The sequence below is a fragment of the Schistocerca americana genome, chromosome 2 (genome assembly GCF_021461395.2).
Source record: "Schistocerca americana isolate TAMUIC-IGC-003095 chromosome 2, iqSchAmer2.1, whole genome shotgun sequence".
Taxonomy (NCBI): domain Eukaryota; kingdom Metazoa; phylum Arthropoda; class Insecta; order Orthoptera; family Acrididae; genus Schistocerca; species Schistocerca americana.
The window spans coordinates 750,420,649-750,438,708 of NC_060120.1; the positions used below are offsets into that span (position 1 = coordinate 750,420,649).

The following is an 18,060-nucleotide window of genomic DNA, read 5'->3' on the forward strand; positions in this document are numbered from 1 at the left end:
GGTGCAGTGTGCATGGGTGACAAGACTGTATGGAAGAGACTTTTTCACATCGAACGGGTGACAGCTGTTGAAGGGGAGGATCTAATGGTCTGGGCTTCGATGCCTTGTCAGTCCTTCAGTTTTTGTCTGTCACTTACCACTTTCTTTCATCTCTGGCAATGATTGCTGATGTGGAAAAAATGCCAAGTTGTACCATGGTCCAGAGTTCACATTAAACAGTAGGTCTCCCTACAGTGGGCTGGGTAAGTCATTTCAAAATTCATAGGAAGGCAAGCGCATATCACCTCCCAGTATGACCATGCCTTGTATAGCATTGTGGTGCTCAAACCAACCATTGACTTGATGACAGTGACAGTTTTGCCCCCCCCCCCCTTTCACATAGCTGTGAGAGTATCGATTATCAATTTCTTGTTCGGTATGGGAATCTATAAGAATTTTGTGAATAGCATTTGTGAATTAATGAGTACATTTTTTGTGTGTGTAATGTTGTAAAATTTCAATATAAAATTGTTGATATGTATCATACATTCTGAAGTGCAAAGCATATTGGAAATGATTTGTGTTTGACTGCAGGTATTTCCTTATTACTGAAAACTCTTTTCTTTCATCTGCACACAGTTTTACAAATTTGTAGAAGTATTTTGTCTAACTACTAAAAAATCAGAGGAAAGAAAAAGCTATCAGATAGATTATGTTTAATTTATTAGCAGCATCCCAAGGTTTATGACAGTAATGGCTGCAGCACATAAAGCCCCCTTATATATCTGTACATACTCATTTCATAAATGATCACTTAACTTACAGCAATAACATGAGTGAAGGATTTCATTGCATCTGATGCACAGGTGGCTATACCAGGAAATCATGTGCCTACAACCATTCTGTGTCGTGCATCCAATAATTATAGAGAACCACATGTAACAATTGCTAAGTAATAATAAGTCATTCAGTTTGAACACTATTTATTTAGCTCTGAGCAATTACAATTGGCTGTAATCAGTTAAATAATGCACTTTCCACTTAGCCACGTAGATCAGCTTGTTTCATTGTGATTTTGTTTGGAAAATATTAATTATTCTGTTGCTTCACACAGCTGTAAGACTTCTTTTGATATCCAAGGTTTGACTTCTTTTGATATCCAAGGTTTGACTTCTTTTGATATCCAAGGTTTTAAACAATGTTACCTACAAAGAAATTCATTTTCCATGTACCACAAATAGCTGCCAGACACCTATCACTCAGCAGTCTTCAACTTGACAAAACCTAAGGATTTTTCACAATTTTCACAAAAATACTATCCATGAACTCTCTCTTATCTCCATGGCTCGAAACATATACCACTTTTAAACTATTCCTTTTTCAAAATTAACTTTTAACCGGGCTGGGGTACAACCATCACACTTAATATCTTGTCACCAACTCTAGGCATGCATTAGCATCTAGAACTTTCTGGTATATCAGTAATATCACAACTGCCAGAAATGAGCTGCTAATATCCATAGTTATAGTGGGATGCACGTGAGAAGGGAGCAGTGTGACATTCTGTGCAGGGAGAGAGGCAGAGAACACTTTGCAGTGGTGCCAGTGTGCTCTCTGTCTTAGTCCCATGTCTCACAGTGGAGCTGCAGCCTACACCGGTAACTGGTAATGCAGTGTATCTGCTTCTGACTCTGCTTGTCAGAAATTTTGTGACCAGAAAACTTTTGTTCTAATTTTTTTATATAATACTTGTGTTTGCTTTATGCCATCCGTAATGAATTCTATACTGGCTGAGTAACTACACCATACTCAAACTAAAATGAAAATCAGTGCTAAATGTGTACATGCATCCCGATGCACTTTCTACAGGCAGACGGAGTAGAAAGAAGCTATTTGCTGGAGTAACATGTGGTACACTGCTCCTTATGTGTGCACCACTATAGTAAGGTTATGAGTAACTCTTACAAGCAGCAAACAGTAAAAATAACACATTTATTATTTATTTTAAAGTAATAAAAACTTTTTTGTTTAAATAAGTAAATTTATTTATAAATTCCACTTTGTCCCAAAATAACTTTATTTGAATTTTGCGCTATGACATTTCAGATCCTGGTGACCCACGTTCAGATGCTTCTTTTCTTTTGAATCTACAGGCGTCTTTTTATATGGTCATTTGTACCAGTGTAGCAATGTCAACATATTTTTTAACCTGTAGTGTTAATTTGTGTAAGCTAAGAGTTAATTATGTTACATTAAACCAATTTGTATGTTTTTAGAATTAGTGTGCGTTGTTATGTAGGTACCAGAAAACCGCACACAAAACACATGTGGAAGCTGTTGTTCATACATAAATTTTCTGTGGTAAAATTTTACCTTCTTTTTGTAATTCCTCATGTTATTACTTTTTGCTACAGCTTAAACACTTTGAACCTATTTGGGGTGAAAAGCAAGATGCGAGATCGGAAAATATACCTCTTATGCTTCCGAGTCCAGTAAGACCACCATTGAAAACAACTATAAAGCTAAGGCCATCAACATCAGTTGGTGGAGGACGTCACAGTAAACCTGTACAGACATGTGCAAGGCGATTAAGAACAGTTGGTGCAGTTACGAGAGCAATTGCAAGCTACAGGGAAGAGGTGGATAGTGCTGTAGCTTGTAAAGTAGCAGATTTGGCAGTAACCAGTAGCACAGAGAAGAGGAGCCTCGAAAGTCCGGAATGCTACTCTCAACGGACCTCAAAGAAGTTGAGAGCCTTGAGTCCACAGGAGTCAAAGAGTGGTAGGTGTTTTTCTTTTGTTACAACAGTTTTTCAGCAAGTAACTATGGCTGTCGCTCCAGTTCTCTGCTTATGTTACAATATTAAGCACTGTGATGATAAGGGTCCACATGCAATTCACTGCATGCCAAGAGAAATTAAGAAAGTTTGGAAGCAAATCTCACTTCCATCTTCTACATTCATAAACTATTGCTTTGATGGAATATTGTAATGGTGGTTTCACTGTATGGTTGATTAGTGGTGAATGTTTAATGAAGTTGTGTTAGAAATTAAGATTATGGTAATTTTGTTTTTACTGGTTTTTGTTTCATTATATTTGTGATTTGGCATATCATTTTGTATGATTTGGTAAGGGCATGTAGTAACTGAATTCTTCAACGGTACCAGATTCTCTACTCAGTAGAGTTTTATCCATTAAGAGGTTGTTGTGGTCTTTTTTTATTTTAATGTGTCCTGTAACTAAATTTCTCTTTTCTAAATTTCAGATATTAGCTTTAATGAAGCTGCTCCAGCCAGTGTATCATGTGAAACTGATACTCCTGAAAGCAATTTGGAACTGGATCGTCCTAAAAGTAGCGCTGAGGAATTTGAAGATAATGAAGAAAAACTTGGTGTGCTCAATGAACTGAGTTTTAACAATGAAGTAGCACCATGTGATGTTCCAGAACATGAAACACTATCCGGTGAATGCATTGATGTGGCAGGTGAAACTGTTGATGTTCTGACATCTGACAAAGATGTGTTTCTTAAAGAATCCGTAGATTGTGACAGCCAGAGTACTACAGAAAGCAAAGAACAACACAGTAATCAGTACCTGACGGCTATGGAGTGTGAAGAAAATGATGTTCCAGAAGTTGTTGATACAAAGTTGTCTGAGAATGAAATCCAAGAAATAGTTGGTGGTTCATCAGATGTTCATATGCAACAAGAAAGTGAAATAAAAATTGAAGAATGCACAGTCAAGAATATTGCTAGTGGAACTGTGAGCTTAACTGAGATGCCAATTGAAATTAAAGTCAGTAATGAACATATAGATCTACTTGTTGAATTTAGTGAAGTTAAAAGTGAAAGCAGAGAGGAGGTTAGCAGTGGAACCAGAGAGGTTAGCAGTAGAAGCAGGGAGGTGATTACCAATGGGAGTGTAGATGAGGTTAGCAGTGGAAGCAGAGAGGAGGTTAGCAGTGATGAGGTTAGCAGTGGAAGCAGGGAGGAGGTTAACATTGTAAGCAGAGAGGAAATTAGCTGTGGAAGCAGAGAGGAGGTTAGCAGGGGTCAGGTTGGCTCTGTTAGCCAAGATGAGGTTGGCTCTATTACCAGAGATGAGGTTGACTCCATTAGTGGAGATGAGGTTGGCTCTGTTAGTGGTGATGATTCTGGCTCCGTTAGCAGAGTTGAGGTCAGCTTTGCTAGCAGAGTTGACGTTGGCTCTGGTAGCAGAGTTGACGTTGGCTCTGGTAGCAGGGTTGACGTTGGCTCTGGTAGCAGGGTTGACGTTGGCTCTGGTAGCAGGGTTGACGTTGGCTCTGGTAGCAGAGTTGACGTTGGCTCTGGTAGCAGGGTTGACGTTGGCTCTGGTAGCAGGGTTGACGTTGGCTCTGGTAGCAGGGGTGACGTTGGCGCTGGTAGCACGGCTGACGTTGGCTCTGGTAGCAGGGCTGATGTTGGCTCTGGTAGCAGGGCTGAAGTTGGCTCTGGTAGCAGGGTTGACGTTGGCTCTGGTAGCAGGGCTGACGTTGGCTCTGGTAGCAGGGCTGACGTTGGCTCTGCTGGCAGGGCTGACGTTGGCTCTGAAAGTAGGGATGAGGTCAGCACTTTAAGCAGAGATGAGATTAGCGCTGTAAGCAGAGAGGAGTTTAATACTATAAGCAGAGATGAAGTTGAAAGTGAAAGTAAAGAGGACATTAAAAGTGAAAACAAAGGAGAATTATTTAGTGATAGTCATCTTTTCAGTGAGTTTGGACCAAGTTTTAAGTGTGATGAACAGGATACTAAATATGATATTAAAGACAATAAGTTAGATGTTAGTACGGACGTTCCTCTGGAATTGGAGTCTCAAATTTCTGTTGAGTGTGAGATGTGTGATGATATCGTAAAAAGTGAAGAATGTGACAGTCAAAATTTGACAGACTCGAAAACGAATGTGATGATTGAGCTTGTTACAAGAAGTGAGTTTTCTGTTGAGAAATGTGAAGCAGACAATACTAACAGAGGAATTATTGACTCTGAAATGGAAATGGTAACTGTGAATAGTGCTGTAACATTAGGGGATATAAAAGAAGAATTGAAAGAAGTGGACATTGCTAATAATGTGACCTCGCAGACATCTGATAGTGTTCCTTATGATCAGAACTGTGTTTCCCATGCTGGAACTGACAGTAGTGAATTGTTCGGTAGCTCAGGTGTTGTCACCAAAGTTGAAGTAACTGCCAGCCTTGAGGAAAGTGCGTGTGTACCAGGAAAACCATTGCACGCTGTGACTGTTGAACCCACAAGCTCTGAACCAGATATGAACAAAGTGGAAGATGATGACGATGACGATGACGATGATGAGGACGACGATGATGACGACGATGAAGAGGATGATGATGAGGAGGAGGAGGAGGAGGAGGAAGATGAAGATGACGATGACGATGATGCAGAAGATGATGTTGAAGAAAATCAGACAGCCCTTTTTGCCACAACTGTTTCTAGTGGAGATGGCTGTTGCTGGGATGTTGATTCAAGTACAGAGGTGCCTATTGTTGCGTTGGAGGCAGTCCCAGTTCCTGTTCCTGTAGCATTAAGGGTAATTGAAGATGGAGAAGCTGCTGATGAAGTAGAAGTAATTCCAATGCAGGAGGAGCTGGAAGTGAGGTTAGAGGAAGGAACATTTCCTGTTGCTTCTGAGGACGGCCTATCAGTGGACTGGCCGTATGCCGTAAAGATGGATCCATCTATGGTAGCAGTAACATCGGACCAGGAGGGGCTGAATAAATCTGTGCAGTCACAGTATGCTGACTATCCAACAAGTCAAGGTGTAAAACTGGAATTAGAAGGTTTGTGTATTATTATTATTATTATTATTATTACTATTCTTATTATTAGTTATAATACCTACAAATATTTGGGAGATGGATTTGGTTTAACATGTGACAGTTTGAGATGAATTGTTAACCATCAGAATATTGTAATAGAAATGGCTACTACTGAGGTTCAAAAAGTTCATGGTGACTGCTTGTAAGAGTTAAATGACATTACACTTAATGCTTATATCAGTTTGTTATTTTTTACATCAGTTTGCTATTACCATCTGGTGTGTATGAATTGTATGGTGAATCGACAAAGAGTCTATGGGATCCAGAAACAGGTAGAGCCATCATTCCTTCCATAATGTCACAGAAATGCCTGTAAGAATTCTGTGGTAAAGAGGGGCGGAAATACTTTTGAAACTATTTAATCTTGTAAACATTCTGCCTAAAATCACCTGCTCAGCAAACTGTATAATCTTGTAAACATTCTATCTAAAATCATCTGCTCAGCTTAGTAGTTCAGATGTTTAATCATCATGGCATAGTAAACAAAAGAACCAATAGATTGCGCTGTTAGCTTTTTTTTAACTCGGGGGCAGACTTATTTTTGAAAGTTTACATCAGTGACAGAATTAGATGCCACAGTCTTATACACAGTCAAATACAAATTAACATTGAATTTACCTGGGTAGGGTACACGGGTTTACTGGTTTTGCTTTGAATTTTAAAAACTTTACAACATTACTTGGTTGCTGTTGATGGGTTTTATTTACATCCTATGTTAGAAAAAAGCAAGTTTATTAAGTTTATTTGTGATTACATTTTGATAAAAATGCCTATAAAACTTGAATTTTTCTGAAGACAATAGAATAGCTAAAAGACAGAGGACTGTGCAGTCTTAGGAATATGATGAAGGTGAGACGTAACAGCATCTTGATAACATCAGGCTTTAACTCACTCTTTGGAAACTCCTTCCAAAAATAGGACATGATGTAATTCTGATCGAAAGCATCATGTGTTATCTAGCTCATCAGAATCCTTCACTTATGGAGGCTTGATGTTAACTTCTCTCCAATGTAATGTCAAAGAAACTGAAATTTTGACGGGAAGAGGAACAAGTGAGTGGATTTATATACTGAATCCCACTTATTCCTAAAAGATTGCAATTTTTGCTTTAAATGTGTGAAGTTCCCAGTGATCGTATGTTATACCGTGACCATAAAAAAAGTGCAGTGCCAGACACTGCGTGCTGCGGGCGTGGAACTTAGTGTCTCCTACTTTTCGCACTGCCATCCCTCCCCTGTTAGTGAAGCAAATGAATTCTTTGTTCTTGTCCCCAATCATACTACTTCAAATGTTGTGTACAAAGAAGCTTTATAATTCAAAAATAAATTCTACATGTGCGTAGTCTTGGGCACGTTTATAAATAAAAACCCAAGCAACACCAGAATACTCAACTAGTCACTCATAGAAAATCAGTACCTTTGCAGGTGGTTGACTGACTGCTAAATTTTTTTTTTTCCCATGCTGTTGCATTTATCTTTGTAGCACGTGTCTGTCAGCTGCAGGTAAGTGGGTGCCTATTTTGTTTGCATTATTAAAATACCATTTTATATTTTGAATTGCACATGTATTGGTAACTGTTAAATGTAGTTCTTTGTTTGTATTCGAAATATATTCATCATTAGCAGCCGCAGCAGTAGCCATTTGAGACATTGCCTGCTCTATGAAAGCTTCATTCACTCATATTAGTGCATTCATGTTGCTCCTGAATGTTTTATAATATCTTTCTCCCAGTCAGTCAGGTTTACCTGGTCTTCTTGGGCCCTTATGTCATCCATTTGTGTGGCTACTTGTTTTGCTTATCTCCAATTTTCATTGCAGTCATCATCACTCTTACCATTCCAGAGTATTCTCTTGCCTCATTTATTTTTGTATTCTGTGAGCATTTTATTCCTAACATATGTTACACCATTGATCACTGAACAACCTGTAGGTTTTGAATGTTTTTCACTCACATTTTCAGACACTTTGGAAGCTTAATTTTGAAAGCTGTTTAGTCTATAAAACACAGTCCAGACGTCTTTACTCTTCTCAAAAATGCGAAAACTCAACTGGTTTTAGGGCTCAACTGTTAATTTGTAATGTCCCCCCCCCCCCCCCCCCCCCCCCCCACACACACACACACCGTGGAGGGTTATCCTATAGTGAACGATTAGGACTCAAGAACCAGCAGAAACTATCCAACCATCCAAGGGGTACAGCAGAGTCACTGAGTAAGGACAACAGCAAGAGAAAGATGGGAAATGGAGATGGCACATCAGAATAATTTGTGCAGATGAGTAATTCAAGAGGAAAACCGAAGGCGTAGCAAATCCTGTAACCAAAACAGTGGTGTGTAGCAAGAACGACACGAGGTAGGGAAATCGCAACTGAAGGCAGGCCTAGCTTTACAGTATGGCAGTGAGCATTAATTGGTTCTGTAGCCAGTGCTACAACAGCAGAACTAGAGCTCATATATGTAGCAGTGCCATCTAGTGGCCATCATTTGAATTCTGTGTCCCCTGGCAGGCTCTCAAAGTCACCCAGATGGGGTACTAGATCACCCCCCCTAAAAAGGGTGCAGAAGACTGGAAGTGACCGGGAGTATGCTTTGGGCTTTGGAATGTGAACATGTAGTACAGTTGGTGTTCGGCTGAGCATGCAGAGGCTGTGGTGAGACCTCCACCTTCATGCTCTCTTCCAGGGAACTACTGCTGGTGTTCTGGAACGCAGGTTATACCTGTATGGTTATGGGACCGACAAAAGCCTGCTTTTCAGGCCCGATTGAGCCACCAGTAGTTGTGCAGTTGATAAGCTTAGATGGAGTCAGTTGGTATGACAGCACTCCAAACCCCTCGGAGTGTCAACTGTTGTGAAGTAACCACTGTAGTCAGAAATGAAGCACCTTTAGAAGTGTGTTGACACTGCTGTGCGTAGTAGATAACACTTGGCATGACAGGCCCAGGGTTCCTGAGGCAGTGGACCAAGGAGATGGAGGAGAGTATGAGGCTGCTGCACATGGAGTAGCTGCACTGGGTTATGGTCATGGATGGGAGTAGTCTTGTATGTCCTCAGAATTATTTTGAGTGAAGCCATGGTGGTGGTGGCTCCTGGAGCTTTTTAACAATTGCGTACTAACATCTGCACCACACGATCTTCTTCGGCATTGGAGGCTGGACGAAACAGTGGCCTAAATAGATGTTTTATTGTTTTTGAGGTGTGGAATTGTTTAAAAGCCATTACCACGACTTGGGGCCGATGAGCATGCCGATGGTGGCGTAAGTTGCAGTGGATGCCATGCGGACCACTTATGGATAGTTAGAGTAAGTGTCCAGAACAAAGAGCCACATGGAGCCCAGAAAGGGGCACTCAGAGTACAAATGAATGCAGGGCAACGGGGAGGTAGAGGCAGAAGATTGAGGCAAAGCAGCCTGGTGTTGAGCACAAGCAAACAGCTGCTTTCTGTGGCCTCCACGTCCTTGTTCAGTCCCAGCCAGTAGACATGTTGCCTCATAAGGGATTTCATCTATGTCATAACCCATTACCCATGTTGAAGGAGTTGCAAAACCTCAGGCCAACGTGGCGAGTTTCTGTGTCTGCATTGAGCAGGAGTACATCCATGATGACCGACAGACCATGGAAGAAGTGAACCCAGACCCAGAGCTCCAGATTGACATTCTTTAAAAAAAATAAGTGGGCAAGCGAAATGCCCTGCTATTGGTTGTTGGAGTGACGTTGGTGACAAACCAGAACTGTGTGAATGGGACGTGAAACTCCACTGCACTATCACAAACAAGGTTATTAAATGTGCAAAATTTACTGTTTGCGCATAGTTTATAGCAGCTACTTTTTGCTCTGAATATTGAGGAGTGCCACTGATGAGATTTTCACTTCTCTTTTGCTTCTGTTATCTCTGTCTTCAGTTTCATATTGAGATAGTGAACACTAATAAAAATTTGAGTCCATAAGAATATTTTAATTACTGCCAGTGGTGCATGAGGATATGTACACATTAAATCATGCTGGCTAATCTTTTAGAAAAATTTTTTTTCTTTTGACAGTGTCAGTTCTGTCCACCTCATTGAATAGCAGCTCGCATTCTGAAATCTGTTGCATCCACTTGTCACAAGGCACTAACAATCCTTCATGTGATAGAAATTTTGTCCATTTGTATTCTCAGAGTGGTGTTGGGTGGGGCAAGCTAATTGTTTTGACAATGACCTCAGTGTATCATCATTCTTCGCTGCCAAAAACCTTCTGCTGAGCGTTCAGTATTTTCCAACATAGCAGACATTGCAGCAATCTCACAAAGAAACTTAAAGTCCTTTATCTCTGCTTTCCCATCTAGCATGGCCTTGCAAAATTCCACAAAGCAGTCATTGACAGGAATTGCTCTTGGTTCTCATCCAGTTCCACAGGTGAAGTGTCTGACAGTGGAATGCCCTGGACATTCTTTCCCAGAAATAACAAACACAAGTGAGGTGTCATTTCGTTCAGAGGAGGATGTTGATAAAAGCAGCCAGTACCTCAAATCTGCACGATTTTTAATGCAGTTGTGGTTCGGCCATCCTGTTAAAATATACTTAACGCTGAGTGACAGGGGGGGGGGGGGGGGCAAGTAAAGAATTAATCAGTGTTAGCAGTTCTTTCTGGATCAGAAGTAGTTGCCTTCTGTTGCCATCCAGCCTCTTTTCGCGGCATAATTACATTTTAGCTTGGATTGTTTTCTGGAGCTGTTGTAAATTCCATAAACACTCACTAATTTCTTCTGTCAACCATTCTACAAGAATGCAGAGCGATGGTGCCTGTACAATAGTTGGGGGGGGGGGGGGGGGCGATAGACCTGGGGGTATCTGGTACTTTTAATGTTTTGGAAGACGGATGGCAACTTGTAAGTTGACATAAAACAACTACAGTTCTGACCCTCAAAAACCTGCATAATACTAACTTTTAAATCATTTTCTCGAAACAAATTCACCTGACTACACTATGTTTTTCCCATTTTGTGAGAGCTACGGGTACATGAACCCTTGATTAAGAATATCATATGATTCATTAACAACCTGAAAGAGGGCTTTATGCCATCGTGAATAAAGCAGTTGCTAAGCAGTTTGTACAGATGAGGAACTTCTGAAAATACCCATTTTTTTCGCAATTTACTGCAAATGTGGGGAAATGTGAATGTATGTGATCAATATGCGGTTTGTTAAAGACACTTTTATGGCCCAAATCAGAAACTATTGCGCCGACACTTTAATCTGCGTTATGGAGTGAGGAAAAAAATTGAGTTTAGCAATGCCACTGTCACCAGAAAATTGAATTTAGCAACATCGCTGTCATCTGAATAGTGAATTCATAAAATATTGGTTGTTTCCATATGTAACAAAGTCCTTGAACCATAATGACAAACATGCTATCTAATGACAAACATGTTACTATGTGGGCCTGCAACTTGATCATCCACTTCATCAAATGTCACATTTCCATTGATGTTCATATAGTCATCCACACATGTCAGAAAATGCCTTTCCCTTCACTTTCATCAAATGTACCATGTCACTCAACATTCTTGGACGACAAAGGAATGGGCAAGACCATCTCTTCAAAATTAAAATACCAGCTAATGGAAAATTGAGTTTGTTCCTTAAAAAGGTGTAACATTTCCTAAAAAGAGTGTGAATTGTCACTGCATCACATATGTCTTCTTCTCTTTTATACTCAATCTCTGAGCTGATGCTATTCATCATTTCTGATGCTCATTGAAATGGTTAACATGTAGTGAATCACCTTCAGTTTCTTGGATGTCAAGTTCTTAAAAGTTTCTAGAGCCTTTTTCAGACGTTCTCTTGCATGGAACATCCGTGCTTCTCTTGCATGGAACATCCGTGCTTTCTTTGAGTTTTTTTTTATCAGCTCTCGAACAAACATTTGCACCAACTAGAAGGTTCCCACTTGGCACAGCATATTGTTTCAGGACTTGCATGGCAATTATATCCAAGAGCTGTGCCTGCAAATCCCCCACATAATCTTCAGATTTAAAGTACTGTGTACAAACAATAGCATTTGACACATTGATGTGGTCCTTTCAATAAAATTTCACAGTCCACAGTTTTTGAAGCTGTATGTCTCTGGGAAACTGATGCTAAAGAAGTCCAATTCTCTTCATCTTCCTGTTGTAAAACAATCGATGGCACACCCTGTACCAAGGATCTCACTGTTTGGTCCCTTCTCCCAAAGCAACCAACCAGCCACACCCAATCATTTTTATCTTAAAACACCACACACACACACACACACACACACACACACACACACACACACACACTCATATATATATATATATATATATATATATATATATATATATATATATATATATATATATATGGTTGTAATAGAGGGAAACATTCCACATAGGAAATATATATCTAAACACAAAGATGATGTGACTTACCAAATGAAAGTGCTGTCAGGTCGACAGACACACAAACAAACACGAACATACACACAAAATTCAAGCTTTCGCAACAAACTGTTGCCTCATCAGGAAAGAGGGAAGGAGAGGGAAAGACGAAAGGATGTGGGTTTTAAGGGAGAAGGTAAGGAGTCATTCCAATCCCGGGAGCGGAAAGACTTACCTTAGGGGGAAAAAAGGACGGGTATACACTCGCACACACACACACACGTATCCATCCACACATATACCAATATATGTGTGGATGGATATGTGTGTGTGTGTGTGTGTGTGTGTGCGCGAGTGTATACCCGTCCTTTTTTCCCCCTAAGGTAAGTCTTTCCGCTCCCGGGATTGGAATGACTCCTTACCCTCTCCCTTAAAACCAACATCCTTTCGTCTTTCCCTCTCCTTCCCTCTTTCCTGATGAGGCAACAGTTTGTTGCGAAAGCTTGAATTTTGTGTGTATGTTCGTGTTTGTTTGTGTGTCTGTCAACCTGCCAGCACTTTCATTTGGTAAGTCACATCATCTTTGTGTTTATATGGGAAACACTCCACGTGGGAAAAATATATTTAAAAACAAAGATGATGTGACTTACCATACGAAAGCGCTGGCAGGTCGTTAGAAAAACAAACAAACACATACATACACACAAAATTCAAGCTTTCGCAACAAGGTAAGTCTTTCCGCTCCCGGGATTGGAATGACTCCTTACCCTCTCCCTTAAAACCCACATCCTTTCGTCTTTCCCTCTCCTTCCCTCTTTCCTGATGAAGCAACCATTTGTTGCGAAAGCTTGGATTTTGTGTGTATGTTTGTGTGTCTATCGACCTGCCAGCACTTTCGTTTGGTAAGTCACATAATCTTTGTTTATATATAAGCGTCTGCAATAATCGTAGTTTCTGCGGTGTTATAGTCATGTGCTTTGACAGTGACATCATGCGCAGAATGGTGATTTCTCACTGCACATTCCGTTTGGACTCCCTTGAGTACAGGAATATATAATTTGCAGATAAAGTTAATTGGATGTACATCAAACATCTCTTTCGATTGATGCAAATATGTAGCACATTGGTTCATTTTGTATTGTTTCATGTTTCAGCAAATGAAATCTTTCTTAGCATTGATTCTTTGGTATTCATACGGTAATAGTTACTGCCACAATGATTGGTAATTTATTGCAGCTTATTTTTAACTTTTTTGGTTGATTGTGTTTTATATTAAATACTCTAAATATGTAGTATAAATTCACGAATTACATAATTAAGTTTATGTTTGGCGAAGATCCGCAATTCACCCAAGTTATACTGTTTCCTTCCTATTTACTTTTTTGTTCTCTCACTAACATATAATATCTGTGACATTACATTCATAATCTCCTTTCTGTTTGACCATATTATCTTTTTTTTTTTTTTAGATAAGATCTTAATAGGTTTCGTCATTGCAAGTGTTGTAGACTGTCTTTTTATTTTTCAGTGACGTTGACACCAGAGACTGTTACAAATGCAGAATCTATGGTGACAAGCAGTGTGGGTGGTTTGCCCCAAAATGCTTCTGCAGCGTTACCTACTCCAACAGTGTCAAAGACTAACATTGCAACTGTTATCCCACCGACTACGATTGTATGCCTTCCATCTGTGGTATCAGCACCGAATCTGATGAATCAGCATACAAGCCAGCTGACCGGTTGTGTCAGTGTCCCATCAAATGGAATTATCAATTCTAACCTACCAAAGACTGCTGCTGTGGCAAGCTCGAGTGCTGTGCCATACCTTGCCTTAAGCAGCACTACTCCTGTGCGAGCTTTGCCAACACATATACCAAAGAGCCAAATGAAAAGCAAACCAGTCCGAGAAACTTCACAGGTTCTTAAACATTATCCTTCTATTTTGTTTTGCAACTATTTTGCTTAAATAGTGATAATGGTTTATATTACAGTGTTTTGTGTGATGCAAAGTAGCTTAATTCGGAATATAAATTCCAGTTTGTTTGTCTTCAGTTAATAGTGTCAGCCATATTCAGCTTTTTACTTATGTGAAAATTTATGTGTACTTTTGTTTCAAGAGACTGCAATGTTGTTATTTTGTTAATCATGTTGCTAGCTAGATAATGCTGTGTCGTTCAAAATGAGTTATTTCTACTGAAATGTTTTCTGATTATTGCTTACTCACCCAATCTGTAAATTTTAGAAGTGACAGCTTTTTCTGCTGGACTGTCATTAAATGTATTTATTCACAATCATGATTTTTGCTTATTATGAATAACTGCAAAGTTCACGAGGGAAATGGAGAAGAGGAACTGTACCAGCTTCTTAAAAAATTAAGACAAACATTAATTCGAAACACAAATTTTGTTTATATCAGAAAGATACTACAGATTTGATAATACAGAACCAATCCTGTCATCAGCACAGAAGATTCGATACTTTCATGCAATTTTGAATCACCTGAAGAGCTTACCGTTAAATAATCAGGATATCGAAGAAGAATTAAATTTCCTACAAAATATAGCAACTAAAAATTGCTTTGGAGCAGGAATGGTGATAAGAATGTATAAACAGTAATGCAATATAGTGCACAGAACAATAAAAGATGAAATTATACTAGAGAGAGAAGCAACAAAGAATGTATAATCAAGATTCACTATGATGCCATATCTTGGAACACTGTTAGAAAATTTTTGTATGTCTTTTAAGAAAACAAAAGCAGCAGTTAGCTTCCATACTAATAATATAAAACAGAACATTCAACATAATGCTATTAAAGTTATGCTGCTTTCCAGCTCTGGGGTGTATACAGTAGACTGCAGGGCATCCTCGTAGTGCTATGTTGGTCAAATGGGGGACCGTTTTCTACCAGACTTCAGGAACGTGTAAGGCTAACCTATCACAACACATCAAGTTTTACAGCCTACTTTGAAGAGGGGGATGCCAAATATCAGTTATCAAAACATTTCTTATGATCTTCCATAAAGTAAAGAAAGGTAAAGTGTTTAAGATTTTGGAGGTAGAATTAACAGAAGGTTAATTATGATATAATAGACATTGCAAAGTATTGCTAAGAATATAGTTTCAGCACTGAGCCCCATATATGTGGACTCATGTAAGTAAGCTATCAAAGGACCTACTTAAGCAGATTAGGTACCTACACCTTGTACAATGTTACAAGTAATTTTTTTAAAGTAGGGTTTTGCTGCCATACAAAATTGTATTTTGTAATGAATTGTCTGCGTTCAAGACACACAGTTTTTAGTACTGACTTTTTTGTCAAGGTGTAATTGTCCATAAACAAGATGTGAAACATGCTACATACAAGAATACATACAAATGATTGTGTTACTGTATGTCTTTAGCATTGTTAGTTTCCTAGAATGTTTTTTTGCCACGGTAAAGATCTTTCTCTGTGCTCCCACATAGAAATACAATGGTTTTAAAGAAAATTGTAAGTTTTGACTAAATAATGTAACATATAACATGAAAATTATGTAGGAAAGTATCTCTCTCACTATAGATATAAACTATGGCACCCAGTAGATTTGTAGAACTTCAGCTGTCAAATGCTACATCTAGTAGAGGCACAAGGAAATTTAAGTGCACAGGGGACATGAATTCAGCAGTATGTGTTTACAGTAAATAGAGTGAATTCTCTTGTAGACACCTGCTTTCACATAATGTTCTCGTCTTTGTGAAATGGCTACATTATTTTATAAGAATGACAAAGACTCCTGTCTTATTATGCATATGGAATATGTAAACATGGTTGACATGAGGGCAGTGTCCTCTTAAAATGAATGATTATATGTTGACTCACTTCATAGTGAGATTGAAAGAGGTATATTTTTTAAAGAACAATAATTTTGTATTAAAAAATACTGTGAGAACAGAATGCATTCGTAAAGTTGAACTGGTCTCCAAGCAGATTATGGTGTTGCAGCTGTATCTTAAGAATGGTATAATAGACCAGAATTGTAATTGTGAATAAATACATTTAATAACAGTCCAGGCAGGAAATGTCATTTCTAAACTATTGCAGGACTGTGGAATCAAGTAAACAGAAAATAATACAATTTGCAAATATTCAAGTGGATTTAATAATGTTTTGCTACAGTCTGCTCAAGATTGTCAAGTGCCAAAGGATGATGCCTATGCTACATTATGAAGTTCACTTTCTTACGGTCATTGTATGGGTAGCAAGCATAATAGCGACTAGCTCATCACCCATGTACCAGATGATCTTAGATTGGCTGTGGTATTCATTTGCTCAACACAGTGAGAGAAAAAACGGACAACAGAATCAATTCATATGAAAATATAAGTTAAATCTATCTTCTGTGACATATTAAAATACAAAAAACACTAAATTTTATATTATGTAACAGTATTATGAAAAGGATATTTGCTAATCACCATACAGCGGAGATACTGAGTCGCAAATAGGTGCAACGAAAAGGCGATCACAAAATGAGCTTTTGGCCAATGAGGCCTCTGTCAAAAATAGACACCACACACACACACACACACACACACACACACACACACACACACGCGCGCACATGCACACGCACACGCACGCGTGCGACAATAGTTTCAGGTAGCTAAAGCCTGTTTTTTGTGTGTGTGTGTGTGTGTGTGTGTGTGTGTGTGTGTGTGTGTGTGTGTGTGTGTGTGTGTGTCTTCTCAACAAAGACCTTAATGGGTGACCATCTTTTTGTTCTGCCTTTCTGTGACTCAGCATCTCCTCTGTTTGGTGAGTAGCAACTATTCTTTTCATAATATTGTTATATTCCGTCTTGGATTTTCCTTTGTTTAGAATTTGATATTTCTGCTTCCTGCTGATTCCTGAACAAGCATAAATGATGTACTGAGTATAATTTTTGATCAACATTGGTAATAACTGTATCATCCCACTATATCCACCATACGGTTAGCCAGTTCACTATGCTAAACTGAAAGTGCATTGCCTCATCTACTTAATAAGTTTTTGACTGAATGTTGCATCTCCTATGGTGACAGGCTAAAAAACTTATTTATATTAGTATTTCATGCCACTAATGATGCCATAGGAACAAGATGTAGCGTAAATCTGTTCTTGAACTTTATAAACTACTTCATTGCACTATTGCAGTGATGATTGTGTCTCTAAAAACCCTGAGCTGAGACGGTAGAGGGAAACCTCTTGTTATTTATGTTGTTTTCCATATGCTAAATACATTTGGGTAGAAACTTCGTAGAGGTTGTCTCACTTCTCACATGGGAAACAGTACATCTCCACTCCCAGGACCAAATGTCCAAACAGAATTAATTTCACATTCGCTAGGAAACTCTCTTCCTTGAGCTGTCTGAGGTATTTCCTCAGATTCAGAATCTAGGGAAAAGTACAAGTACCTAATCTACAACCGCGAGTTTATCCTCACTTTCCCCCCGATAAAAAAAGTAATGGGCCATTTAAACACCGTAGATGTGACTGAGTCACAGTAGAGGTGGGCAAACAGTATAATCACAATGATGAAAATAACATTAAAGTAGATGGATGGTGGCAAAATAATAGCTTCATGATGTTTGTGGACCCATTTAGTATTCGTGACGTGTTTCGGGCTCTGTCCATCTTTACACGACCTGGTGAAAAACTGGTAATAGAATTTTTTTTATGCTGTTGCAGACTGACACAAGTGTCTCAAAAGAGGACCTATGTTGGGGGGGGGGGGGGGGGGGGTAGGATGTCAAACGGGCCGATTTGGAGCAGGAGAGGCACCACAGGACATTTTAATTTCCCCTGTCTATACTTTTACAAATAAATTC

General features: G+C 39.1%; 1 protein-coding gene across 6 annotated transcripts in view; it reads left to right on the forward strand.

The window, feature by feature from the left end:
- LOC124594946 overlaps nt 1-18,060 on the forward strand; it is a 200,732-nt gene that overhangs the window by 76,501 nt on the left and 106,171 nt on the right. For all 6 annotated transcript variants that reach the window (XR_006978167.1, XM_047133450.1, XM_047133455.1 and 3 more), the window contains 3 exons: nt 2,394-2,760; nt 3,244-5,793; nt 13,740-14,128. Coding sequence is in view for 5 of the 6 variants with exons in the window: in XM_047133450.1 (XP_046989406.1) it covers nt 2,394-2,760; nt 3,244-5,793; nt 13,740-14,128 (3,306 nt within the window). In the remaining variant the exon portion in view is untranslated. The remainder of the gene's footprint in view (nt 1-2,393; nt 2,761-3,243; nt 5,794-13,739; nt 14,129-18,060) is intronic.